Source organism: Phacochoerus africanus, chromosome 2, assembly GCF_016906955.1.
Source record: "Phacochoerus africanus isolate WHEZ1 chromosome 2, ROS_Pafr_v1, whole genome shotgun sequence".
Lineage (NCBI taxonomy): Eukaryota > Metazoa > Chordata > Mammalia > Artiodactyla > Suidae > Phacochoerus > Phacochoerus africanus.
In genome coordinates, this window is record NC_062545.1 from 124,090,968 (window position 1) to 124,113,692 (window position 22,725).

A 22,725-nucleotide genomic window follows, 5' to 3' on the forward strand; every position below is an offset into this window, starting at 1 on the left:
GTTGCCAAGGCGGTTGCTAGGGCCGGGCTCAGCCAGCCCTGCGGGCGAAGGTAACGGGTGGGGAGGACCGCGGGGCGGGGTTAGACGGGAAGTCCCGCCTCAGCCTCTGCGCGGGTCTGTGGTGTTGCCCTTTTCCGGAGAGAGGAGTTGGAACAGCTGGCCTTGACAGGGTAAGGATGGGCCTTAAGACCCCCGCCAGCCCTCCGCTGAGCTCCCTTCTACGAACTGGCCGGGACCGCCAAAGTGCGATGCGGTTCTCGAAATGTACGGCCAAGGTGTAGTTGCAGTATGTTGTGAAACATGCGGTTCCTACAGAACTTTCCCATTTCCAATATCCCAAATATTTTAGTCGTGGGAACTTTGTTCTGTTACTTTTTTTTTTAATGACTGTCAGGAGAAGTATTTTGTGCTCTGAGTAGTAATGAAAGCTATTAGAGAAATTATATATCTTGATGATTTTGTTTGCTAAACTACACACTCATGTAGAGTTGCACTACTTTGTTCACTTTTCCCGTTTGAAATTAAGCATAATATGTGGATAGATTATTAAGCCATCTTCCCTTGCCCCAACCTAAAGAAAATCCAAATAGAATGAATGCGTGTTAACAATCGTGAGATGTGGAAACAGTGGCCAGGTATTGAGCAATGTATTGAATACTGTGAATTTAGCAACTGAGAGAGAAAAAGACAGAACCTTGACCTAGAGGACCTTGAAGATATCGTTACACAGTACAGAAGACACAGTATGACTAGTAAATTACACGAATTTCAGAAGAGCTCAGAGTGGAGTAGTCAATGAAGGCTTATTGACTGGACTTGAGTAAAGCCTTGAAGAATAATTGTGGCTTAGGGCTGTGTTGTTCAGAGTTATTCAGTGTGGGTACCACTGGTGGGGAAGTCCCATTTCTGAGCAAGGAAATCTATTTAGTCACAACTACACTTTTTAAAAATTGAGATGGTCTACTGTGGAAATATCCATGCATGGTACTTGGTAAAGTTAAGTATTACTTTATGGAGTTTTAAATTATATATATGCATGAATGTGTGCACTAGGTCATGTTTATAAAATTTCTCATTGTGTGTTTCTCTTTTAGAAAATTTGAAAGTCACTGCTTTAGGGGGAAAGACTAATAGCAATAGCAAAGTCTCCAAGCCAAGAATAAGTAATTCACACCTTTATCTTTTTTAACTACTTTAATTCAAGTGCATGGATTAAAAAAGCAAATCATTCTGTTTATTAATCAGAGTATCAGGTTATAATAACTATGTAATAAATTATTCAAAAATATGGCTTTAGTTCAGTAGAGCACAGCAGAACAAATTTTTTTCTGATAAAAGTCATCTGGGAAAACTATGAATGCTAGCAGAGCTCCTGTGTGTAGCTTCCCCATGTGGCCTGGGCTTCCTCACGATACGGCATTGGGGTAATCAGACTTTTTAGCTTTGTCAAGGGTTGCAATAAGCAAGGCAAAAACTACATGTTCTTTTCTAATTTAGTTCCTAAAAGTAACATAGCATCATTTATCTCACATTCTTTTGATTATGAGTGAGTTTCGAGATATATCCAGATTTTAAGAGAGAGGACATAGGTGCTACTTCTCAGAAGATTGTCAAGGAGAGTTCACCTGTGGCACAAGGGGGTTAAGGATCCAGCATTGTCACTGCAGCAGCCTGGGTTGCTGCTGTGGCTAGGTTTTGAACCCTGGCCCAGCACCTTCCACATGCCATGGGTGTGGCAAAAAAAAAAGAAAAGAAAAAAAAGATTGTCAAGGAATTTGAGGCTGTTTAAAAAACAAAAACAGCACAATGAATTTATTGCTGTTGAGAAAAACCTCAAAATTTCAGTGGTTTAATGCAAAAAACTTATTTCTCACAAGAAATCTACTATTACTAGTCAGATGAAATGTTAAACTCAAACATGTAAGTTTCTATTTTTAATAGTTCTGCTGTCTCCTACAACTTGGGGTCCACAGCTTACATGACCAGAAAGCATGGTGAATTGCACAAAAAGTTTTAGAGGTCAGCCTTAAAAATGGCATAGAGCACTCTGCCCAGATTTCGTTGGCCAGAATTTAGTCCAGGGTCCCCACCAAGGGATTATAAGGGAACTATAAGTGAGCCTGAGAAATGTAGAGAAAGATATATATACATATATATATAGATAGATATAGATATATATATATATTTTAGGGCCACACCTGCAGCATATGGCTAGGGGTCAAATCAGAGTTGCTGCTGGCCTGTGCCACAGCCATAGCAACACCAGATCCAAGCCACATCTTTGACCTACACTACAGCTTGCAGCAATGCTGGATCCTTAACCCACTAAACAAGGCCGGAAATCGAACCCTCATCCTCATGGATACTAGTGAGGTTCTTAACCCGCTGAGCCACAGGAGGAAGTACTGAAATGTACATGTATTGATAAGCAATAACAGCTTGCCACATTCTAGGCTTTTAACCAAAACCCTGTGGTCCCCAGTTTTCAGTTCTCTCAAAAGGAAATTTTTTTCAAGAATTTTCAGGTTTTCTTCTGTTATATACTACAAATGGCAAAATATACTGCAACTTCCTGATTTTTCAGGACATTTTCCATTGACTTTCTCCTATGGAGGTCAATGATAAATCTCTTTTATAACACTACCCCCAAGTGTTGAATATTCCTTCTCTCCCTACCCCCACACATGCTTCTTATCCTCTCATCTCTCAATGTAGTAATATCATGATTTTTGTTTAAATTAACATTTGTAAGTACTGTTCAACCCTGAGCCACATGACATTATTTTCTAATACAATCTTTTACCTTCCTTTGTCTTAATAATTGTCATTTTTTTTGTACTTATAAATAATCTGTCCTCAGAAACTCTGCCAAAGTGACAAAACATCACAAACACATCAACTAATCTAGCAGATTTTTTCTATCCAGATAATCCCTCAAAAGCATTACAATCTCTAGTTCATTCAGTATTGCTTGCTTTTTACTAATCCAATACTGCTCTCCTGTGTTGGATCCCTTGTTTCCTTTTTCTTTGTTTAATCCTTTGTTTTCATAAACCATATCTTCTAGTAGCTTCCTGAGAAAAGATAAATGAGAGTGTTGTAGATAGCACAATGACTACCTTCACTCCCACTGAAGATGTCTACATCCCACGCTCCAGATCCTATGAATATGTTTTCTTCTATGACAGAAGGAATCTTACATACGGAATAGAGTTAAGGATCCTTCACCGAGGAAATTACCCGATTATCTTTGTGGGACCAACATAATCACAAGTGTCCCTATAGGAGGGAGACAAGGTCAGAGGGGGAGAAGATGCTACAGTTCTGGCCTTGAGGTTGGAGGAAGGCTCTAAGGAACAAAGCAATGGAGGAGACTCCTAGATGCTGGAAGAAAGGAGAAACAGATTCTGCCCTAGAGCCTCAGGGAGGAGGATAGCTCTGCAGACCTGTTGTAGGCTACTGACCTTCAGAGCTGTCGCAGAAATAAACCTGTGTTGATTTAAGCAAATAAATTTGTGCTAATCTGTCACAGCAGCAATATGAAAGAATACAGAGAGAAACGGTAATTTTTTTTTTTGTACTAATGTGCAGATTGAAACATCCCATGCACTTAATTGATGAACTATCTATATTTGAACTTCTAGGTTAAGAGCTATTTTCCTGGAATAATCATCTAAAGTCTTATCTTTTTTTCTCTGATTCTTTAACATTTTAATTCTAGTTTCTAGATTTCTTCACCTTTTCTTTCCCTACAAACTTTTAGTTGAGCCATTACATTTGTACTTGGGTTTTTTTTTTTTTTCCTTCTACCTCATAAAATGCTATTTAAGTTTCAGGGACACATTATCTTATCATATCTCTCTTAGGCTCTTAAAGATGTTTGCAAAGTTTCCTTCTGTTCCTTGTACTGTCTGTATCCTCTCAGATTTTATTTTAAGTTATCTGTTTGGATTTCTTTTCAGTTATCTGTTTGGATTTCTTTTTTGATGTTGTTTTTTATCTTTTTGAAAACTACAGTTATTTCTTAAATATCTAGTAAGCCTTGGACTTCTGTTCATATTGAAGAATAAAGATTAGAGCAGTGCTATAAAACTCAGTGTGTCTGCATAACAGGATTGGATTTTTCAATGGGAAAATTTCAAACACCTGTAGATTAAAAGGCACTAATGAAGATAAGAGGAGAAATCAATGCAACTGAAAACAAATGTACACTAGAAGAAAGCAACAAAGCTTTTGGTTTTTTGGAAAGATGAATCAAATCGACAGGCCCTTAGACCCACCAAGTAAAAAGAGAAAACTCAGAATACAAATATCAGGGATGAAAATAGAAAACATCCTACAGATGGTAAAGATAATAAGAAGTTATTAAGAACAAATATTCCTGTCAAAAATTTGACATTTTTTATTTTTCTCGAAAAACACCATTTACTCAAACTGACATAAGAGGAAATAGACAATGTCAATGATTCTGTATCAGTTTTAAGAAATTGCATCAGTATTAGTTTGCTCTGGCCACCATAATAGAACATCACAGACTTAACGATTTAACAACAGAAATTTATTTTCTCAATAAAATTAAGACAAGGGTTGGCTTGTCTGAACTCTGAGACAAAGGGTTGTTTTCTAATGAAATCTCTCTTTCTGGCTTATAGATGGCTGCCTTCTCTGTCCTCACATGGCCTTTGTGTGTGCATAGAAAGATATCTCTGGTTTCTCTTTCTCTTGTTATAAGGACAACACTCTTATTGGATTAGGGCCCCATCCTTATGACCTAATTTAAACTTAATCTCCCCAAAGGCCTTATTTCCAAACACAGCCACATTATGGGTTAGGGCTTCAACATAGGGGCTAGAAAAAAAGAGTGTCTGAGATAAAGATTTCACTGGGATGCACTTAACAGTATTATTAATTATCCAAACTAAAGCACAGAGGAAAAAAGTTTGGAAAAAAAACCCAACAGCCTCAATGATCTGTAGGACCATCCAAGCTACCTAACAGAGATGCAATTGAAGTCCCTGAAGAATAAAAACACTTTAATAAATAATTATGATTATCCAAATTGATGAAAACTATAAATGAACAGATTCAGAAATTCAGCAAACCCAAACAGAATTAAGAAAGGAAGAACTGGGGTGGAGGGGAGGGGTAGGCAGGGTAGGCAGGGAGAAATCAACCCCATTGACTGCTGAAAACCAGTGATAATGAGATTGTTTTAAAAGCAGCCAGAGGAAAAAGACAGATTACATATAGAAGAAAAAGATAAAATGATGAGAATATGTTCTCTTGTCATAATTATTCACCTATGGTAGCCACCTGAAAAATGAAAATGTATCTACAGACTTATATATGATTTTCATAGCAGCTTTTTTCCCCATAATATCTCAAGTCTTTAAACACACACAGTAGAATACTGCTCAGCAATAATATGCAATGATATTGGTTATTTCCCAGAAATCTTATGTTGAGCAAAAGAAGCCAGACACAAAAAAGTACATAATGTTATGATTCCATTCTTATGAAATTCTAGACGAGGCAAAACTATAGTTAGCTTGTCTATAGTTGCAGAAAGCAGATCAGTGTTGCCTAATGCCAATGGTGGGATATGTTTGTGTGGAGTTGTGGGGGTTGACAAGAAAGTGGCACATGAAAACATTTTGGGAGTGATCCGATATTATACATTTTTAGCTATGGTGCAGTTTACTTGGATATATGCACTTTTCAAAACTCTGAACTGTCATTTAAAATGGTTATTTACATAGTAATTTTGTAGTTAAGTAAATTATACCCAATAAAGTTGCTTTAAATAGAAAAAACATTTCTGTTGCTACTACTGGCAAGAAATAATAGAAAAGGACATGTTAAAAATATCATCTACAGTTTAAACATTAAAAAAAAAATAGCAAACAATAGGAACAAAAGCCATCATATACCCTGGCAAAAATCTGATGAGAAATTGTACAAGATCTCTATACAGAAAACTAACAAACAGTACCAAAGGAAATTTTAAAATATCTAAATAAATGGAGAAATATACTATCTTCATGGATTCAAAGATATAACACTATAAAGATGTTATTTACTCAAATTGATCAGTTTTTTTAATCTAATCCCATTAAAATTCTGGTAGTTTTCTGCAGATTTTGACAGTCTGATTCCTAACATTTAAAGGGAGATGTAAAAGGATAAAAATAGTGATGATCAGCTCAAAGAGGAAAACAAATCTGGAGTATGTAAGCTATAACATATTAGGATGTATTAAAGGTACAGTTATTAAAACTGTGTGATATTATCAAAAGGACAGAAAATTAAACCAAAGGAGCAGAATTGAGTGTCCAGAAACAGACCTGCATACCCACATCTCTAGTCACTTGAATTTATGGCTAGGTGGTACTGAAATGTAGCAGGAAATACAGTCTTTAAAAGTAATTGGATCTGGATCAGCTGGAAAAATGTATGGGAAAAAATTTTTAAAAATAAAAACCTCAATTTATTATCTCACCTAAAACACAGAAGTCAATTCAAGGTAGATCATAGACTTAAATGTGAAAGTAAGAAGTGTGACATTTAGAAGGTAAAATAGAAGACCATCTTTTTTTTTTGGGGGGGGGTAGGTGAAAGTTTCCTTAGTAAGATAAAAATGCATAAAGACTTCATTAAAATTAAAGCACTCTAATAAAACATCAAAATAGTCCACACAATTTTGTCTTCTCTGACAATCTATATCATAAAAATACAAAATCAATAAAAATATCAACAAATCAGCATCAATAAAATCAATTAAAAATACCAACACCCAAGTAAAAAAATGAGCAAAAGGCTTGAACATTTGCTTTACAAAGGAAGATATCCAAATTGCCAACAAGCATGTGGAAAGTTGATCAACATTTTTCAACAAGGAAGTGAAAATTAAAATCACAAGTACCACTACATGGCCACCAGAATTGCTGCATTTAAAAGTATTGAAAATATTTAATAACAGTAGTACTAAAGAATGCTATGTTTTTGGAGTTCCCGTCGTGGCGCAGTGGTTACCGAATCCGACTAGGAACAATGAGGTTGCGGGTTTGATCCCTGCCCTTGCTCAGTGGGTTAACGATCTGGTGTTGCCTTGAGCTGAGGTGTAGGTTGGACCCCTAGCCTGGGAACCTCCATATGCCGCGGGAGCGGCCCAAGAAATAGCAAAAAGCAAAAAGACAAAAAAAAAAAAAGAATACTACATTTTTTAGTAAGAACGTGAAGTCACTGAAACTCTCTCTTCAGAGTAAAAATAGGTACAACCACTTTGGAAAATTATTTGGCAGTATCTACTAAGTCTGACCCAGCAACCCACTCCCAGTTCTGCATCAAGTGTACCATAACACATTAAAAAGAATTCACATTATCTTGATTTGATAAAATGCAATATAATTTATGCAAATAGAAAATGAAACATCAAATGTCCATCAAAAGTAGAATGAATAAATAAACTTTAATATATGTTATACAATACTACACAGCAAAGAAAAAATGTTAACTATTACTGTATGAAACAACATAGATGAATCTTAGAGACATAATGTCAAGTGCAGGGAGGCAGGAAGTATACATATTGATTATTCCATTCAAATGAAGTTCAAAAATTGGCAAAATTTATCTAGAAAGGTAGAAATCAGAAAACTATATTTGAGAGCCAAATGACTGGAAGGGAACAAGAGGTTACTCTGCATTACTGGTAATGTTCTATATCTTCTTTTTTTTTTCCTTTTTTTTTTGCTTTTCAGGGCCACACCTGTGGCATATGGAAGTTCACAGGCCAGGGGTTGAATTGGAGCTACAGCCACCAGGCTACGCCACAGCCACAGAATCCATGCTGCATCTGTGACCTATACCACAGCTCTCAGCAACCACTGAGTGAGTTGCTGAGATCCATAAACCACTGAGTGAGGCCAGAGATCAAACCCACATCCTCATGGATACTAGTCAGATTCGTTTCTGCTGAGCCACAATGGAACTCCTGTAATGTTCTATATCTTGATTTGGACATTGGTTATATGGGTGTACAATTTTTTTTTTGTTATCAACTCATACAGTTAGGAGCTGTGCTGGTATTGGTTATTTATATTTTACTCTCATTTTAAAAATTCAGTCTACTAAGGATTTATTTTTTTCCGTCTTTTAAAAGATCAACTTGCAATTCATTGAGTTCTCTGTTTTCATATTTTTGCTTCATTGACTTCTGCTCATATCTTGTTTACTCCTTTTTCCTACTTATTTTTTAAAATTATTTTTGCTTTTTTTAATCTTCCTAAGTTTTGTGTTTTCTTCTAAGAATAGTTTTAGGTGCCATCCACAATTTTTAACACCTGTGTTTTCATTATCTTTCATTGTCATTCAGTTACAAATTTTTCTTATTTCTTTTAGCTAGATATGGGTTATTTAATATTTAAGGATTTTCTAGATATCTTTTTGTTACTATTTTCTGTTGTAGTCAGAATATACTCTGAGTGATTTCAATTATTGAAATTTTGAGACTTGTTTTATGGTACAGCATAGATCCATCTTGGTGAAGGTTTTATGTTCCATTACTTACAAAGACTGTATACTCTACAGTTGTGGGGTATAGTTGTTCTATAAATGTCGATTAGGTTAAGTTGCTTGATAGTGTTGCTCAAATCTTTTTATCTCCTTACTGATTTGTGGATTTTTGTACTTGATTCATCAGTTACTCAGAGAGAGATGTTATAATCTCCAACCATAACTGTGGTTTTACTTTTTTATGATCAGGCCCCTAAAGATGCCTGTTCTGTTGTTTTTCAGTACATCTCCTGCCCCAACCAGTCTCTGCCATAGTACCCGCTTCAACCAGTTATTGTTCTAATCCTTAGATCAAAAACAGCTCCACCTGCTAGTTTAGCAAAGGGAAACATCTGTCCTCAACCCAGGAGCTGTAAGGGACCCTCCTCTGTGGTTTCCCTGGTAACTGATGAGCCAACCTGATGTCAGTTGTCCCTTTAAATGGTAGGCTCCTCCCAGGAAGAGCTAGATTACTGCCAGGTCCTATCTGCTGTACTGACTGAGGTCTCACTCCAGCACCTTGCTCAGGACTTGTAAGATTTCCTATCCAGTAAACTATTTCTTTCTCTGTTGGTGTTCCCAGGTTTTCTTCATCTTGCAACTGAGCAATTACAAAGCTGGTAGGAAAGGTGCAGCCCAACACCTATATTTCCTTTTAGTTTTATTCTGCCACATTTCTTTTGAAGCTCTTTTATTAGATGCAAACACGTTTGGCACTGATATGACTTCTTAATGAACTGACCTTTTATCAACATGAAATAACCTTATTTACATCTGGTAATATTCCTTGTCTTAAGGTCTACTTTGTCTGATATTAATATAAACACACCAGTTTTCTTATTTTAAGCGTTTGCATGGTTCTAGGATTCCCATTTGTTTCTTTTTTAGAATTTCTATTTCTCCGTGTCTTCGTGTGCTATAATCCAACCTATATTGGAAAATCTTTAATGTATTTATAATAGCTGTTTTTAAGTCCTTTATGGTAATTATAGTAATTAGACTCTCAGTGAATTTGTATTGACTGTATTTTCTCTTGATTATGGATCCTATTGTCCTTCTTTGCATGTCTTAAAATTGTTGTATTGTGTATTAGACATGTGGAAAAAATTGTGGAGGCTGAAGTTTAATTTAGTTTTAGTTTTTAGATATAAGCCTTTTTCTCTCCTTAGCACTTCTCATGAGAAGCTGATTTTTGTAAATCCTCCTAGATTTGCATTGGGCTTTAGAGTTGGCTTCAGCTTTAACTAGATTGATCTCACCTGTGATTAACCCAAACTCCAACCTCCCTCTTCATAAGCCACCTCTAATATTTTGTCATTGTTGAGTTGGGATATGTGTGGAATGAAACTCTAGATTTTTTTGGTTCACCTTTAGACCCAACTCTTATTGGGCTCCTAAAACCCAAGTACTGTGAGAATATGTTGGCTTATTTTAGTTCAGTTCTTTGCAGGCCCTCCTATACTCCTGCTTTTTTTTTTTTTTTTTTTTTTTGACAAAATTCAGAATTAAAATGTGGGGGCAGCAGGGGCATGGACTGTTTGGTTGAGTCTTTTTTTTTTTTTTCTTTTGGGTATCTTTCAGGCTCCAGTTTATTCCTCCAGTGCATGCTGACACTTGAAGCCCAGGTGATTTCTGTTCATCTCTTCAAAGTTACTATACCATGGCAGGCCAACTCTTCCCTCAATGTGCACATAGAGCTCGCTGCCGGGTAAGGAAGCTGCCACTGCTTTACACTCACATAAACAGGAGTTTTGACTTTAGTAGTCCAATGTTACCATCTTAAAATTCTTATTTTTTGAACAAGGGACTCTGTATTGTTTCAAATCAAATCATGCAGTCACTCCTGCTTACCAGCATCCACCACTTTTCACTAACTCCATAGACAAGTAAGACTTTTTTTTTTTTTTTTTTTGGTCCAGGATTTTCTTGTTACCATGGAATCATCAGCATTTTGCATCCTTCTACATCCTACCAAGATCATAAGTCTATTTATGCCTCACCTCCTTTTAACTTTCCCTAGAGAAATCTGGAATTTTATGCAATTTTACGCAATTTTGACTTCCTTAATTCATTTGTCTAATTCCCTTTAACTGAAATGTGGGTATTTTTGGTGCTTTGTACTGGAAGTGGTTTGACAACCATCACAAGGAAAAAGAAGTAACATTTAAATTGTTTTAATTAGGCTCCTTTGTATTCTGTGCATTTAAAATATACTAATAGCTTCCTAGAGTTCCTGTCCTGGCTCAGTGGTTAATGAACCTGACTAGCATCCATGAGGATGCAGGTTTGATCCTTGGCCTCACTCAGTGGGTTAAGGATCCGACGTTACCTTGAGCTATCGTGTAGGAGGCAGACGTGGCACGGATCCCTCATTGCTGTGGCTGTGGCATAGGCCGGCAGCTACAGCTCTGATTCGACTGCTAGCCTGGGAACATCCCTATGCTGCAGATGTGGCCCTAAAAAGACCATATATGTATGTGTGTATTCACACACACACAGATACATATTTACTGATATGTATACTGATAGCTTCCTTCTAGGGAAACTGCTATACTCGTTTTTAAAGATACTATATCATGAGCATTTTTTTCTCTAAGCATTCTGCATATACCATCTCTTATTTCTTACTCTTCCCAATTTGACCAGGCTTAGAGCTGCATATTTTCCATAAAATTTCTTGACAGCTCTATGCATCTTTGCTTCCGTACACTTATTTTTTTATGTCTGTCACATATGCCCTTTATTTTTGTTTTTATGTTACATATTCACTTATATTCATCACATATTTTAAACACTAGTAAGACAGTGAAATATCCTATTCAACCTCAAGTGTATAGTTATTTTTACAAAACATGGCCTTGTGATTTTGTAATCTTAACCATTAAGAATTATGTTCTAGTGACCCTTTTCAAAGTGCAAGGATTTTACAGAGTACATATTTTACAATATGTTACAGCTCTGAAAATTATAACAAGTCCAGTGTCATAATGTACTTAAATAAATTAGATGTAAGCATCATATAGACAACATGAATTTATGCTAATGAACAATACTGATTTTACTTCATTAGATAATGCAGGAACCTCCAAAGAGCATTGAGGAATTCTTAAAGCTTCAAAACTGGGTAAGTAGAGTATCCCATTTTTATGGGACCTGCTCCACCAAAGTTCTCTTCCTTTGGGAGTAAATAACTATTCTTTTTGATCACTATAGAATTACTTTATCAATTCAAAAAATTGTCTGAGAGTTTGATTAAAATTACAGTAGGCATTTGGATTACTTTTAGAAGCTTAGTCCTTTTCAAAAGTACATTCTAAAATTATAATGCTAAAGCTATAAAGACTTAAAGTGCCACTAGTCATCCATCCACCTCCTTAAATGTAATTTTTTTAAATTTCAGAATTACCAATATGTTTTTTTTCTGATTATGACTAAGGTAGTCATTTTAGAAAATTAAAAGAAGAGGAGACAGCACTAAAAAGGATAAGCATCCTAATTTTATCATTTGTAGATTAATCTCACTCTTTAAAGTAGAGAAAACAGAATCTAATCAGGCTGGTAGAATTTCAGGATACTCTATTCACCTCCTAGCATACTTAAATATCTTGAACAAGAATTGTGATATATTTCTTACGTCTGGCATAAAGGATATGTTTTCATAATGCTTTGCATGTATTGTGAAATCTGTACAAATTTATTTCCATTTTAGCCTCTCCCCACTTTCTCAACTCCCCTAATAGAGCAACACATGACCCATAACATCAGGACTATGTTTTTAAATGTGACTGTCATTCTGGTTTGACAGTGTTTGTCTCCAGGGGTTGTATCCTATGATCAAATCTTATATTTCTGAGATGTTTGTATTTTTGACACATTTAATACCCATATTTTAATGCTGGAAAACATCCCTAGGTAGTTATGCGTTTTGCTTAAGATGCATGTTTATAGGATTCAGGAGAGGGCACTTCCATATCTAAGTCATACTCTTTTTTTCAGAATTAAAAACTAGGTGTTATTCAGGTGCCTGTTATCATTAGAGATTACGAGGGGTTTAGGAAGCTTTTAAAGGAAGATGGAAGTAGAATAGACCAAGGCAGATTTTAAATTCCTGATCTTCAGACTTTAGGTGTATTCCTGTTTAGCTAAATCCCCAGAATACCTTACCCAAATTCCTTGTGTAGAGTTTCATCCTGTGAACATTTCCTTCTGTTCCAGAAAGCATCCTCTAATTCACAAACCTTTATGTCAGCTATCTTTGTTTTGGTATTAAACAATTTGTTGAAAGAGTAATCTTATATTTAGATTTGCAAATGTTAATGTCCTGATTCTCCTTTCCTCCCCTTCATTTCCCTTTTCTTTTCTTCTTTCCTTCTTCTCTTTCCCTTCCTAAACACTGTTGTCCTAAAGCCACGTGGGGGCCAAAACAAGGCATCATCCTTATTGGCAGGGGGAGGGGAATGTTCTGTGGTTGCCCAGAGCAGGCATTCTGAACTCAGCCACAGCAGGGAAGGTATCCATGTGACACCATAGGTTCAGGGTCTGAGGGCATGAAGATGGTGTTTACATGTGGCTAGGAGTGGGGAGGTGATTTCAGAGAAGTGGGGAGGTATGCCATGGCCTGGTATGGGAAGTGGGAGCCCAAATGGAGCTAAGGAAGGTGTCCCTGAAGAATAGGCAGCCTGGCGTTGGCTGCCAGAGCCTAAGCAAGATGAGAAGGATATCCACATGGCAAAGAATCTGCCAGCAGATAGGAGGGATTTGTTACCTGAAAAGATTGATCAAATAAGTACCTATATTTAAGATAATGGCAGCTTGGCTTTTCACTGTTGGGGATGGTAATTATAAAATATGGAAAGAAAAAAATTTGAATGTTTGGAGTTGGAATTAGAAGTATCAGTATGAACTCATGGTTTTAACTGCATAGAGATCAAGACTGAGCAACTGTTGAGACTGAAGAAGGCTAAAGATATGACACCTAAATGCAGTGTGTGATACTGAACTAGATCCTTTTGGTATAAAGAACATATTGGTTTAGTTGATGAAACTGGAGTAGGTTGGAAGATTTGAGAGGAACAATGTATCAATGTCAATTTTCTTAGTCTGATGGTTATGTTTTAGCTATGTAGGAAAATTTTTTGCTTTAGGGAATAAATGCTAAAGTATTTAAGGATGATGGGGTCATCAGTCAAGTAAGCAACTTATTTTCAAATGATTCAGGAAAAAATAAAAGCATTTGAAATTTCTAAAGTTTATGGTTGTTTCAGGAATTTAAGAAATACACTTAATGGAAATAATGCTATAGAATAAAATCTCGATTTTAGCTCTTTGATTTTCAAATCTACTGTTTAAATGTATTAAAAATGATTTAAATTTTATTCTCATATTTTTTGCAGGATCACTGGCCAAAGGAAATCCATTTGAGGGATAATGATAAGTTGTTACATACTCTGAAAAAAATAAAAGAAGATAGTTCATTTATTTCAATCTATACACATCTGTGGGAAAATGTACCACGAATACATGATGCAGTCATGGCCATGGAGTCAAGATTAGCAGATTGTTCAATTCTCTTGAAAAACCATGCCTCTAAAATATTTGAGTGGAACAGCATAATTTCCAGGACAAGTAAACCTTATTTTTTATATGCATAAAGTAATTGTCAGTTGTCTCTGTGTCTATTCCTGTGTGTGTGTTTTTCTCATGAAGAATGAAATCCTAAGGTATAAAATATCTTAAAATATAAATATAAATTTATTTTACTTTAAAACCTCTTCATTTCAAAATGGTCCAGTATGGATATTTAGTTGAACATTTGAATTCAAAGAAAATTCTCTAGGACAAAGCCTAAAACAGTTGTGAACTTTATTGAGCTGGAGAAGAAGTAACCAAATGCAGGGAAACAAAGCTACATTAACTGATATTGGCACCAGAGACAAGCAAGTCGGCAACATAAAAACTGGCATATCAGCAATATAAAAACCGGTAGACCTAAAACCTCAAAGTAGAAGGAGAGGTGACCAGTGTGGGCTGAATTAGCTTGTAGGAAGTACTTAGCATTCAGTATTGAGTTTCACCAGACTCAGTGAGAAGCATATCTGCAAGTAATGATAATTTTTACTACTTTTCTGTATTTATATACATTTTAACTATTTAATACTTTCAGAATAAGTTTAGATACTAGTGGCAATTTTCTATCTTATCCTGATTTAATGGGCAAATGTCATATGTATTAAAAACGATTTTGGTTGTGCTTAGAAAATATATTCTATGTACTGACTAACTTATTTAGTTATATTTAGCTAACATCCTTTTGGGGACCTTGAGTTTTCAAAATCTGAGAAGGTATTTAAATACAATACTATTCACTACTTTTAAAATTTTCCTAATTGAATTTTTAATTATTTTAATTAAATAAATATTTTTGAAAATATACAGGCTGCATATATAGAGCAGTTTGTCTAAACATATATATATAGAGAGAGCGAGAGAGCATATATGTGCACTTAAAAAAAATAATTCTTAGGAGTTCCCGTCGTGGCGCAGTGGTTAACGAATCCGACTAGGAACCATGAGGTTGCGGCTTCGGTCCCTGCCCTTGCTCAGTGGGTTAACCATCCGGCGTTGCCCTGAGCTGTGGTGTGGGTTGCAGACGCGGCTCGGATCCCCCGTTGCTGTGGCTCTGGCGTAGGCCAGTGGCTACCGTTCTGATTCGACCCCTAGCCTGGGAACCTCCATATGCCGCGGGAGCGGCCCAAAGAAATAGCAAAAAGACAAAAATAATAATAATAATAAAAATTTTTAATATATTAATTGTCCTCAAAACATAAATAACAGATCTTGGACTCATTCTAAGTTGTCTGACTTCAAAGCCCCCCATTAGTCTTTCATTGGGTCATGCTCCAAAGTACTGTACTGGATTGAATTTAAGATGACCATGTAACCAAATATTTGAAAAACATAGGCTCGTTCAGTAGGAAGGGATTTGGGTAAAAATGCAGCTATAGGAGTAAGTACTAAAGACATATTACTTGGAATATGACATTTATGAAAAAGAAAATGAAACAAGATAAAATTATTCAATCAAGACTGTATATGTCTCGCATTATGCTGATCAAAATATCTAGTTGATATTATTGAATAGTTTTATATGTAATTTGCTTAAAGTGTTTTAAGTTTTTTCAGTTTTTTTCATTATATGAAATAGGTTTTATTTGCTCTCAGTAAATACCTAAAAATCCCTTTTTTTTTTTTTTTTTTTTCCAGTTGTGACATGTGGAAGTTCCCAGGCCGGGATCAGGAGTGACAATGCCAGATCCCCTCAACCCACTGAACCACCAGAGAACTCCTAAAATGACCTTTAAAATTTGTTTCCTATTTTATTTATTGTATTTTATTTTTAAGCATAGTTGGTTAACAGTTTTGTTGTCCCAATTTCTCCTGTACAGCATAGTGACCTAGTCTTACATACATATACACATTCTTTTTCTCATGCTATTTTCCATCATGTTGTATCCCTGTGCTATACAGTAGGACCTCATTGCTTTTGTTACCATTGTTTTTTCAATTTTAAAATATATTTATATGTTATGAATTTTCACTTTTTAAAGGTTCTCCTGGAAAACTGAAACAATACAAGGCATTTCTAAAGAAGTACCATAAGGAAAAGAAGATAATGGTATAGTATTTGTTTTCATTTTCCCTGAAAAATTATATTTTCACAGAAAATATAACTACTGTAATTTCATAGATAAACAATGATAGCATTAAACATTTTTTCTTTTAGTCTTTCATCTATCACTGTATTTTTAAAGCAGCTGGACTCATTCTTTACGTTCGGTATTACACTCAGTATTAGTTTGCAAGTTATTTGCACACTCATATTCCATTCTCGGGTTATTAAACTTTTTTTTAACATCTTATACTTGGGGTACAGGTCCCATATCAGTCTGACTCCTTTAGAAAAAAATAACAAAAAGTTTGACTGCTTGTAGAATTACTTTGTCAATTAAAAAAAAAAAAAAAAAAGGACATGCCTTTCCAGGAACCACCCACATATAATGGCTAATCAAGTTGGAAACAAAAAGGCTGGCTGTTTCAACCCAGTACAGGACAATGACTAGGGGTCCTTTCAGTTCAAGAGCTCTTCTGTGTTCAGAGCTGTCAATTTGCATCATAGCTAATTTCTCCGTCTTCCCAATCTTGCCAACTCCCCTTGCCTTCCATAGATATTGATCCCAGAGGCACTCCCAATGTATATTCCAAACACTAAATTCCACCTCACAGTCTGTTTTACAGTGAACCCAAATTGCAAGAAGTAGTTTGTTCATATTTCTGTTAGAGCCCTAGCTCTCTGTTTTGTTTATATACGTATCTGATTGCCCTCTTGAATTCTAACTTTAGGGCAAGAAACATCTTTGTATTCCCAGCATCTAATACAGCAACTGCATTCTAGGTGTTAATAGGACATACACACACACAGTTAACTGAACAAAAATTCTAAAATATACAAATTCTTAAATTTAGAATTGTAAACATTTCATTTTAAATGTTTTCCAGCTCTCAGATGAAATGGAGACAAAGAAGGATGTAGAGGTATTTAAAATTTCTGTTTCATGAGATTATATATCAGAAATACTATGTGGAAGTAAAAGAATGTTTACAATAATATAGATGTAGCTATAAATATAGACAAGAGCCCCAGGAGAAAAAGTTAGGAACAAGTACAGAAGCTTTTTCTTTCTGCCAGCCCACATCTTTATGTGAGGTTTAGCTAAAATTCTTGATAATTTGAATTATATCAAAATTAGTTCTGAAGCTTGATACTGTTTAACTTTTGGATTTGGCATGTCAATATGCCAGGGCTCTTAATTTTGTAGAAACAAATAATACGTAGATTTTTCTTAGGTGGGATAAATATTTTTCACTTATTTTAGTAAAAATAAGAAATAATTATGTGCATGAATGATAATTAAATATTTATCTGTCTTCTGTAGTCATGTGAGAATGCTATACTGAAAAGAAGGAAGTAATTCCTTTTTTTAAAAAAAATTTATTATAGTTGATTTACAGTGTTGTGTCAATTTTTGCTATACAGAAAGAAATTATTATTTCCCTCCTTCTAAGGGCTGTGTTATTTCCCTCCGCTTTTCTAAGGGCTGCAACTTCCCAGGATTCAGAACAGATGAGCTTACTCAACTACCAAGACATCTGAATGCTGAACGAATTTATCTTTTTATTTTAAAAGCTCGTAACTTCGATGTATGTAAACATTAATTTCATTTCATGATATATTTTGAGAATGTGATTTAAAGAATCAGACCTTTATTTAAAGCTATGACAAATGAGGTGTTAAGCAAGATTTACTTCTTTAGGGCATTAAGTCTGGCAGAAACGACCAGTGGCATTTTTAATGCCCTGATCTCCAGAAGAGAATATACTAAGAGTATGTGTCATTGCCTCAGAGGAGTCTGAGGTTACTAGTGTGTATTAGCTTGGCATATAACTGTAGCAGCTGTTTTCCCTTTCCTCTTGCTGCTCTATCAGCTCAAGATATATTAGCCTGCCCCTTTTGATCCCAAGATAACATATGAGGCCCCTTCCCCACAACCCCACTTTTTGAACCTTTAAGTAAATGTCTGGAGAGTTTTTGAGTAATAGCCCTACAGGGTATCCAGCTGATGGAAAACTGCCATCAGAAGAAGGTAGATCATTGACCATTGATTGCCAGGGGTAGGATGAGGTTTGAGTGGTTACTGGTAATGATTTTCCATGCACAAAAATATAAAGGGGTCACCTAAAAATGTTTCTTTTTCCTGGGTCTTGAACAATCCTCCTTGTACCTCCAGGTAGATTGCTCTCAGACAGTTCTGAGATGGACCTGGCCCTTAGTAGGTCCTCTTCCACATCCCTCCCCCTCAGCCTTCCTGTGGGTCTTTATTTCTTAACACCAAAATCCCTTTTTTTCTCTCCTACCATGTATGGTCCTTTGTAGTCCAGGAGAAGGAATCAACCATCAAACCTGGATGAATCGGCTCCAGCCTTTATTTTCTGCCCATTTTTCACTCTCTTCAGCATGGGATTGTGTCTCTTTAGTGCTTAATCTTCAAGAGACAGTATTCCAGGAAATAATCAGACTAACCTAATTTCGATTTCCTGTTTGCCCTTCAGTTAAGGGAGCCACACAGAGCCTCAGTAGAAAACTCCAACCAAAATGATTCAGTAATGGCACTCTTATTTTCCATGCTAATGCAGATGTTTTTCAGTCCTTTTTTATATTTTATGGGATTTTGGTGAGAGGGAAGTCTTAGTTTGCCCTTTTGATACAATCACCTGAGGCCATTTTTTTAAGAGGAAATTTATAGATGGTAATTGTTATACCTGGGTTATGAGCATATTTGTTACTTTCTCTATGTATTCCAAGGTCTCCTCAGGGAAAAGCTTTTATTATTATGTAATACAAATTATTATTTGTCCAGAACATTCATAAGATTATTCAATCTATAATGTTTTTTAATTCTAACATTCTATATTCTTGGTGGGTGGGTGTGTGTGTGTGTGTGTGTGGTGTGTGCGCGCTTTTTTTTAGGGCCACACCCATGGCACATGGAAGTTCCCAGGATAGGGGTCAAATTGGAGCTACAGCTGCCAGCCTACACCACAGCAATGCAGGATCGATCGAGCAGAGTCTGCGACCTACACCACAGCTCACGGTAATGCCGGATCCTTAACCCACTGAGTAAGGCCATGGATTGAACCCGCATCCTCATGGATACCAGTCAGGTCCATTACCGCTGAGCCGTGATGGGAGCCCCACATTCTTTATTCTAAAATGGGACTGTATTTTAACCAGGGATGCATATACACTTAACATAAATCATAAGTTAGTTGCATAAGCAATGCATATAAGTACCACGATGAGAAATACTTTGTATGTTTAACTTGGAGGACACTGGCATTATTGAAAGAAGTATGAAAGTGAGGAGTGCAAGTAGATATGGGTTTGGGGAAGGGGGTGTGCAGGATATGACAAGCAGCTGGGTTTAGGGTATTTTGAGTTTGTATACCAATGGCATATGTAGGCATGTTTTATTTGTTAGTACCCCTACATGATTTCAAAAAATTTAAATTGGCTTGCCAGAGCATGCACAACATGATGGCATTAAAATAAATAAATAAATAATGAAATCAGAGTGAAAAGAGAATAAGTCTAGGAAAATAAAAATATCAGAGGGAAAGTTATTTCCTAGAAATGCTTATTATAACATCCAAAGAGACTGAACTTTATGGATCTGAAACTTGGAAAGAAGAGGTTAAAGGGTTTCTGTTTTATGCGTGAAGATATGAGAATCCATGGAATTTGATTCATGCAACCCCATCCAAATATATTCCTGCACATAGAGTTATAGATTAAGTTTCTTGATGAAGTGTATATTATCCCATGTACCACCCAAAACAGAACCTTGGCTACAGATGATGCTCAGTAAAAATTTTATTGAATTGAAGGAAAAAGGGCCTATGTTATGAGAAAGCTGAGCCACAAGCACACTGATATACACTAACAGAAATTCAGTAGAATAGTAGAAGTAATTTTGTCTGGCCTAGAATTATTGGGACAAAAACTTCCAAGTCAGATAATGAAATATCCCTAGTGTGACTCAGCTCAATTTTTTTTAACTGAAGTACAGTCGTTGTACAATGTTGTGTTAGTTTCTTGTGTACAGCAAAATGATTTATATATATATATAGGATATATATACATATATTCCTTTTCAGATTCTTTTCTATTATAGTATGTTAAAATAGTTGAATATAGTTCCCTGTGCAATATAGTAGGACCTTATTGTTTTACTATTTTATATATAGTAGTGTGCATCTTTTAATCTCAAACTTGTAAATTAACCCTTTCGTCACAATTTTCCCTTTGGTTTTTTGTGTCTTCGATCAGCTAAATTTTTAAATTTTATTTATTTTAATTGTATATACATTTGAAAACTAATACTTTAGCTATTGAGCAACTTTCATTTATGGTTGAAACAAAATTATAACCATATATTTTATGAGATCTATTTACAATCTAGTATTTATGATGAAAATTTAGTGTTCAAATTGAGATATGCTGTGAGTATAAAATATACACTATATTAGAAAGACCTAATACCTCAAAGGATGTAAAATATTTCATTTATAGTTTTATAAGAATTTTATATTAAAATGATTTTTAAGTATATTTGTTTAAATACTTCAATAAAATTTTACTTTTTTTACTTTTTAAAATGTCTACTAGAAATGTAATATTATATGTAGCTCACATTAAATTTCTGTTGTACAGTGCTAATCTATAACTGCTGAATACATATTCTTTATCATGCTTATTTACATTAACATGTCTTATAAGATATATTAATTTGATCTCCATGTATTTTTTTTTTCCATAGGGAAAAGTTTTTAAAATCTGGAGGGGTCATTTTCTCTCAGAAGCCTCAATTGCTCTTTTGCATGATTCGTTTTGGTGGTGGTTTCTCCATAAATTTAAGGTATAATATTTTTTAACTTCCTTCTAAAGCTACTTTGCAGTTTAATTATTAATTATTTTCAGCAAAACTTCTCAGTAGGGGTAGCACTGGTCCAAAAAAAAGTTTTACTTACCCTGTCACAGAGATTGGATTTTTAGTATTCTGCATATGTTAGAAATCCTGTTTAAAATCTAGAGTTCTTTCAGAGGAGTTAAAACTTTAATAAAGATTTCAAAGATCCAGAGTCTTTATTAATCAGAAAGAGACTAGTGAAATCAAACATTGTAGTGAATTATAAATTTGTAGCTTTACTCAATACTGTAATGTGCTAATAAACACTAACAGAAAATCCACTGAAAATTAGTAACATTGAAGGAAGTTTCATTTAAAAAATATCTACCTATCAGATAGGGAGAGGGTCTTCACTTGATTCAGAAAGGTAAAAACTCTGCTTAAGATTAAAAAGAGAAAGACATGGGTATTTGGGAAGCAATAAGATATTGGAAATGAGCAGTACACAAATCTTATGTTAGAGAACAAGTGAACCTGGAAAAAGTAGTCAATACCAATGACTGCCCTGTAACCTCTGGATCAAAAAGAATGGAGAGAGTAACACAGGGGTTCACAGTCTAAGCATTAAGAAGCTGTACTTCCCCATCAAGGAAGCCTGATAATAGGCTCAATTCTTTTTTTTTTTTTTTTTTTTTTTTTTTTGGTGGTTGTTGTTGTTGTTGCTATTTCTTGGGCCGCTCCTGCGGCATATGGAGGTTCCCATGCTAGGGGTTGAATCAGAGGTGTAGCCACCGGCCTACGCCAGAGCCACAGCAACGCGGGATCCGAGCCGCGTCTGCAACCTACACCACAGCTCACGGCAACGCCGGATCATTAACCCACTGAGCAAGGGCAGGGACCGAACCCGCAACCTCATAGTTCCTAGTCAGATTCGTTAACCACTGCGCCACGAGGGAACTCCAGGCTCAATTCTTTACCTCGCCGAATTACCCAAAGAAAACTGTTGGTGGATTCTTTCATACTATGGAGGAATGAGTGTTACTAATCTTACATACAAACCATTTAGATAGTGCTTTATGTTAGAATTATTAATGTAATTGTAGGTAAGTATCTGTCCTATATTTCTGATGTTGTTAGGAGTTGAGGCATAAGAAGTGGTGTAACTGTTCTACAATGGTAATTACTGAGGGATATTCATGAAATCAGTTTCATTACCTTAAATTTCTTTCTCTAAATCTGGATCCCACATTTTATCTTTTTCCATGTTAACAGAGAGGAAGTATCACTTTCTCATTTAAATCTGTTAGGATTATATAGAGCAAGTTTTTGAAGAAAGCCTAATCTAGTATTGTTCCTTGTAACTGTTTTGTTAAGCCATACAATATTTTATTATTTTGAACAGATTGGACACAAAAATACTAATGACTCACTACATTTATAGGATTATCCTTGCAATAATGAACCAATGAACTATCTACACCAGTGAAGTATAGTTAACATTACCTCTTAGGTTCCTCTTAGGTACACTTAAACAGGTGTGGTGAGTCACCAATACCAGTTTACCAGCATTATGTGGGAATATTTGTTTTGTTAGGTAGGCTTCTATTTCAAGCTATACTTAAATTTTCAGATGAGTAAAAACACAAAT

The 22,725-nt window shown here is 35.5% G+C and overlaps 1 protein-coding gene across 4 annotated transcripts in view; it reads left to right on the forward strand.

Annotated features, from left to right (window-relative positions):
• The first annotated feature begins 11 nt into the window (after positions 1–11).
• FAM227B (family with sequence similarity 227 member B) overlaps positions 12–22,725 on the forward strand; it is a 217,606-nt gene continuing 194,892 nt past the window's right edge. Inside the window, exons 1-8 of one of the 4 annotated variants that reach the window (XM_047766406.1) lie at positions 12–170; positions 10,135–10,261; positions 11,624–11,677; positions 13,947–14,178; positions 16,161–16,228; positions 17,110–17,145; positions 17,707–17,811; positions 20,988–21,086. In XM_047766406.1, coding sequence (XP_047622362.1) covers positions 10,214–10,261; positions 11,624–11,677; positions 13,947–14,178; positions 16,161–16,228; positions 17,110–17,145; positions 17,707–17,811; positions 20,988–21,086 — 642 coding nt within the window. In that variant the 5' untranslated portion in view covers positions 12–170; positions 10,135–10,213. Of the gene's footprint in view, positions 171–9,031; positions 9,087–10,134; positions 10,262–11,623; positions 11,678–13,946; positions 14,179–16,160; positions 16,229–17,109; positions 17,146–17,706; positions 17,812–20,987; positions 21,087–22,725 lie in introns of those variants that run through there. The other 3 variants (XM_047766405.1, XM_047766402.1, XM_047766403.1) reach the window with 3 other exon arrangements.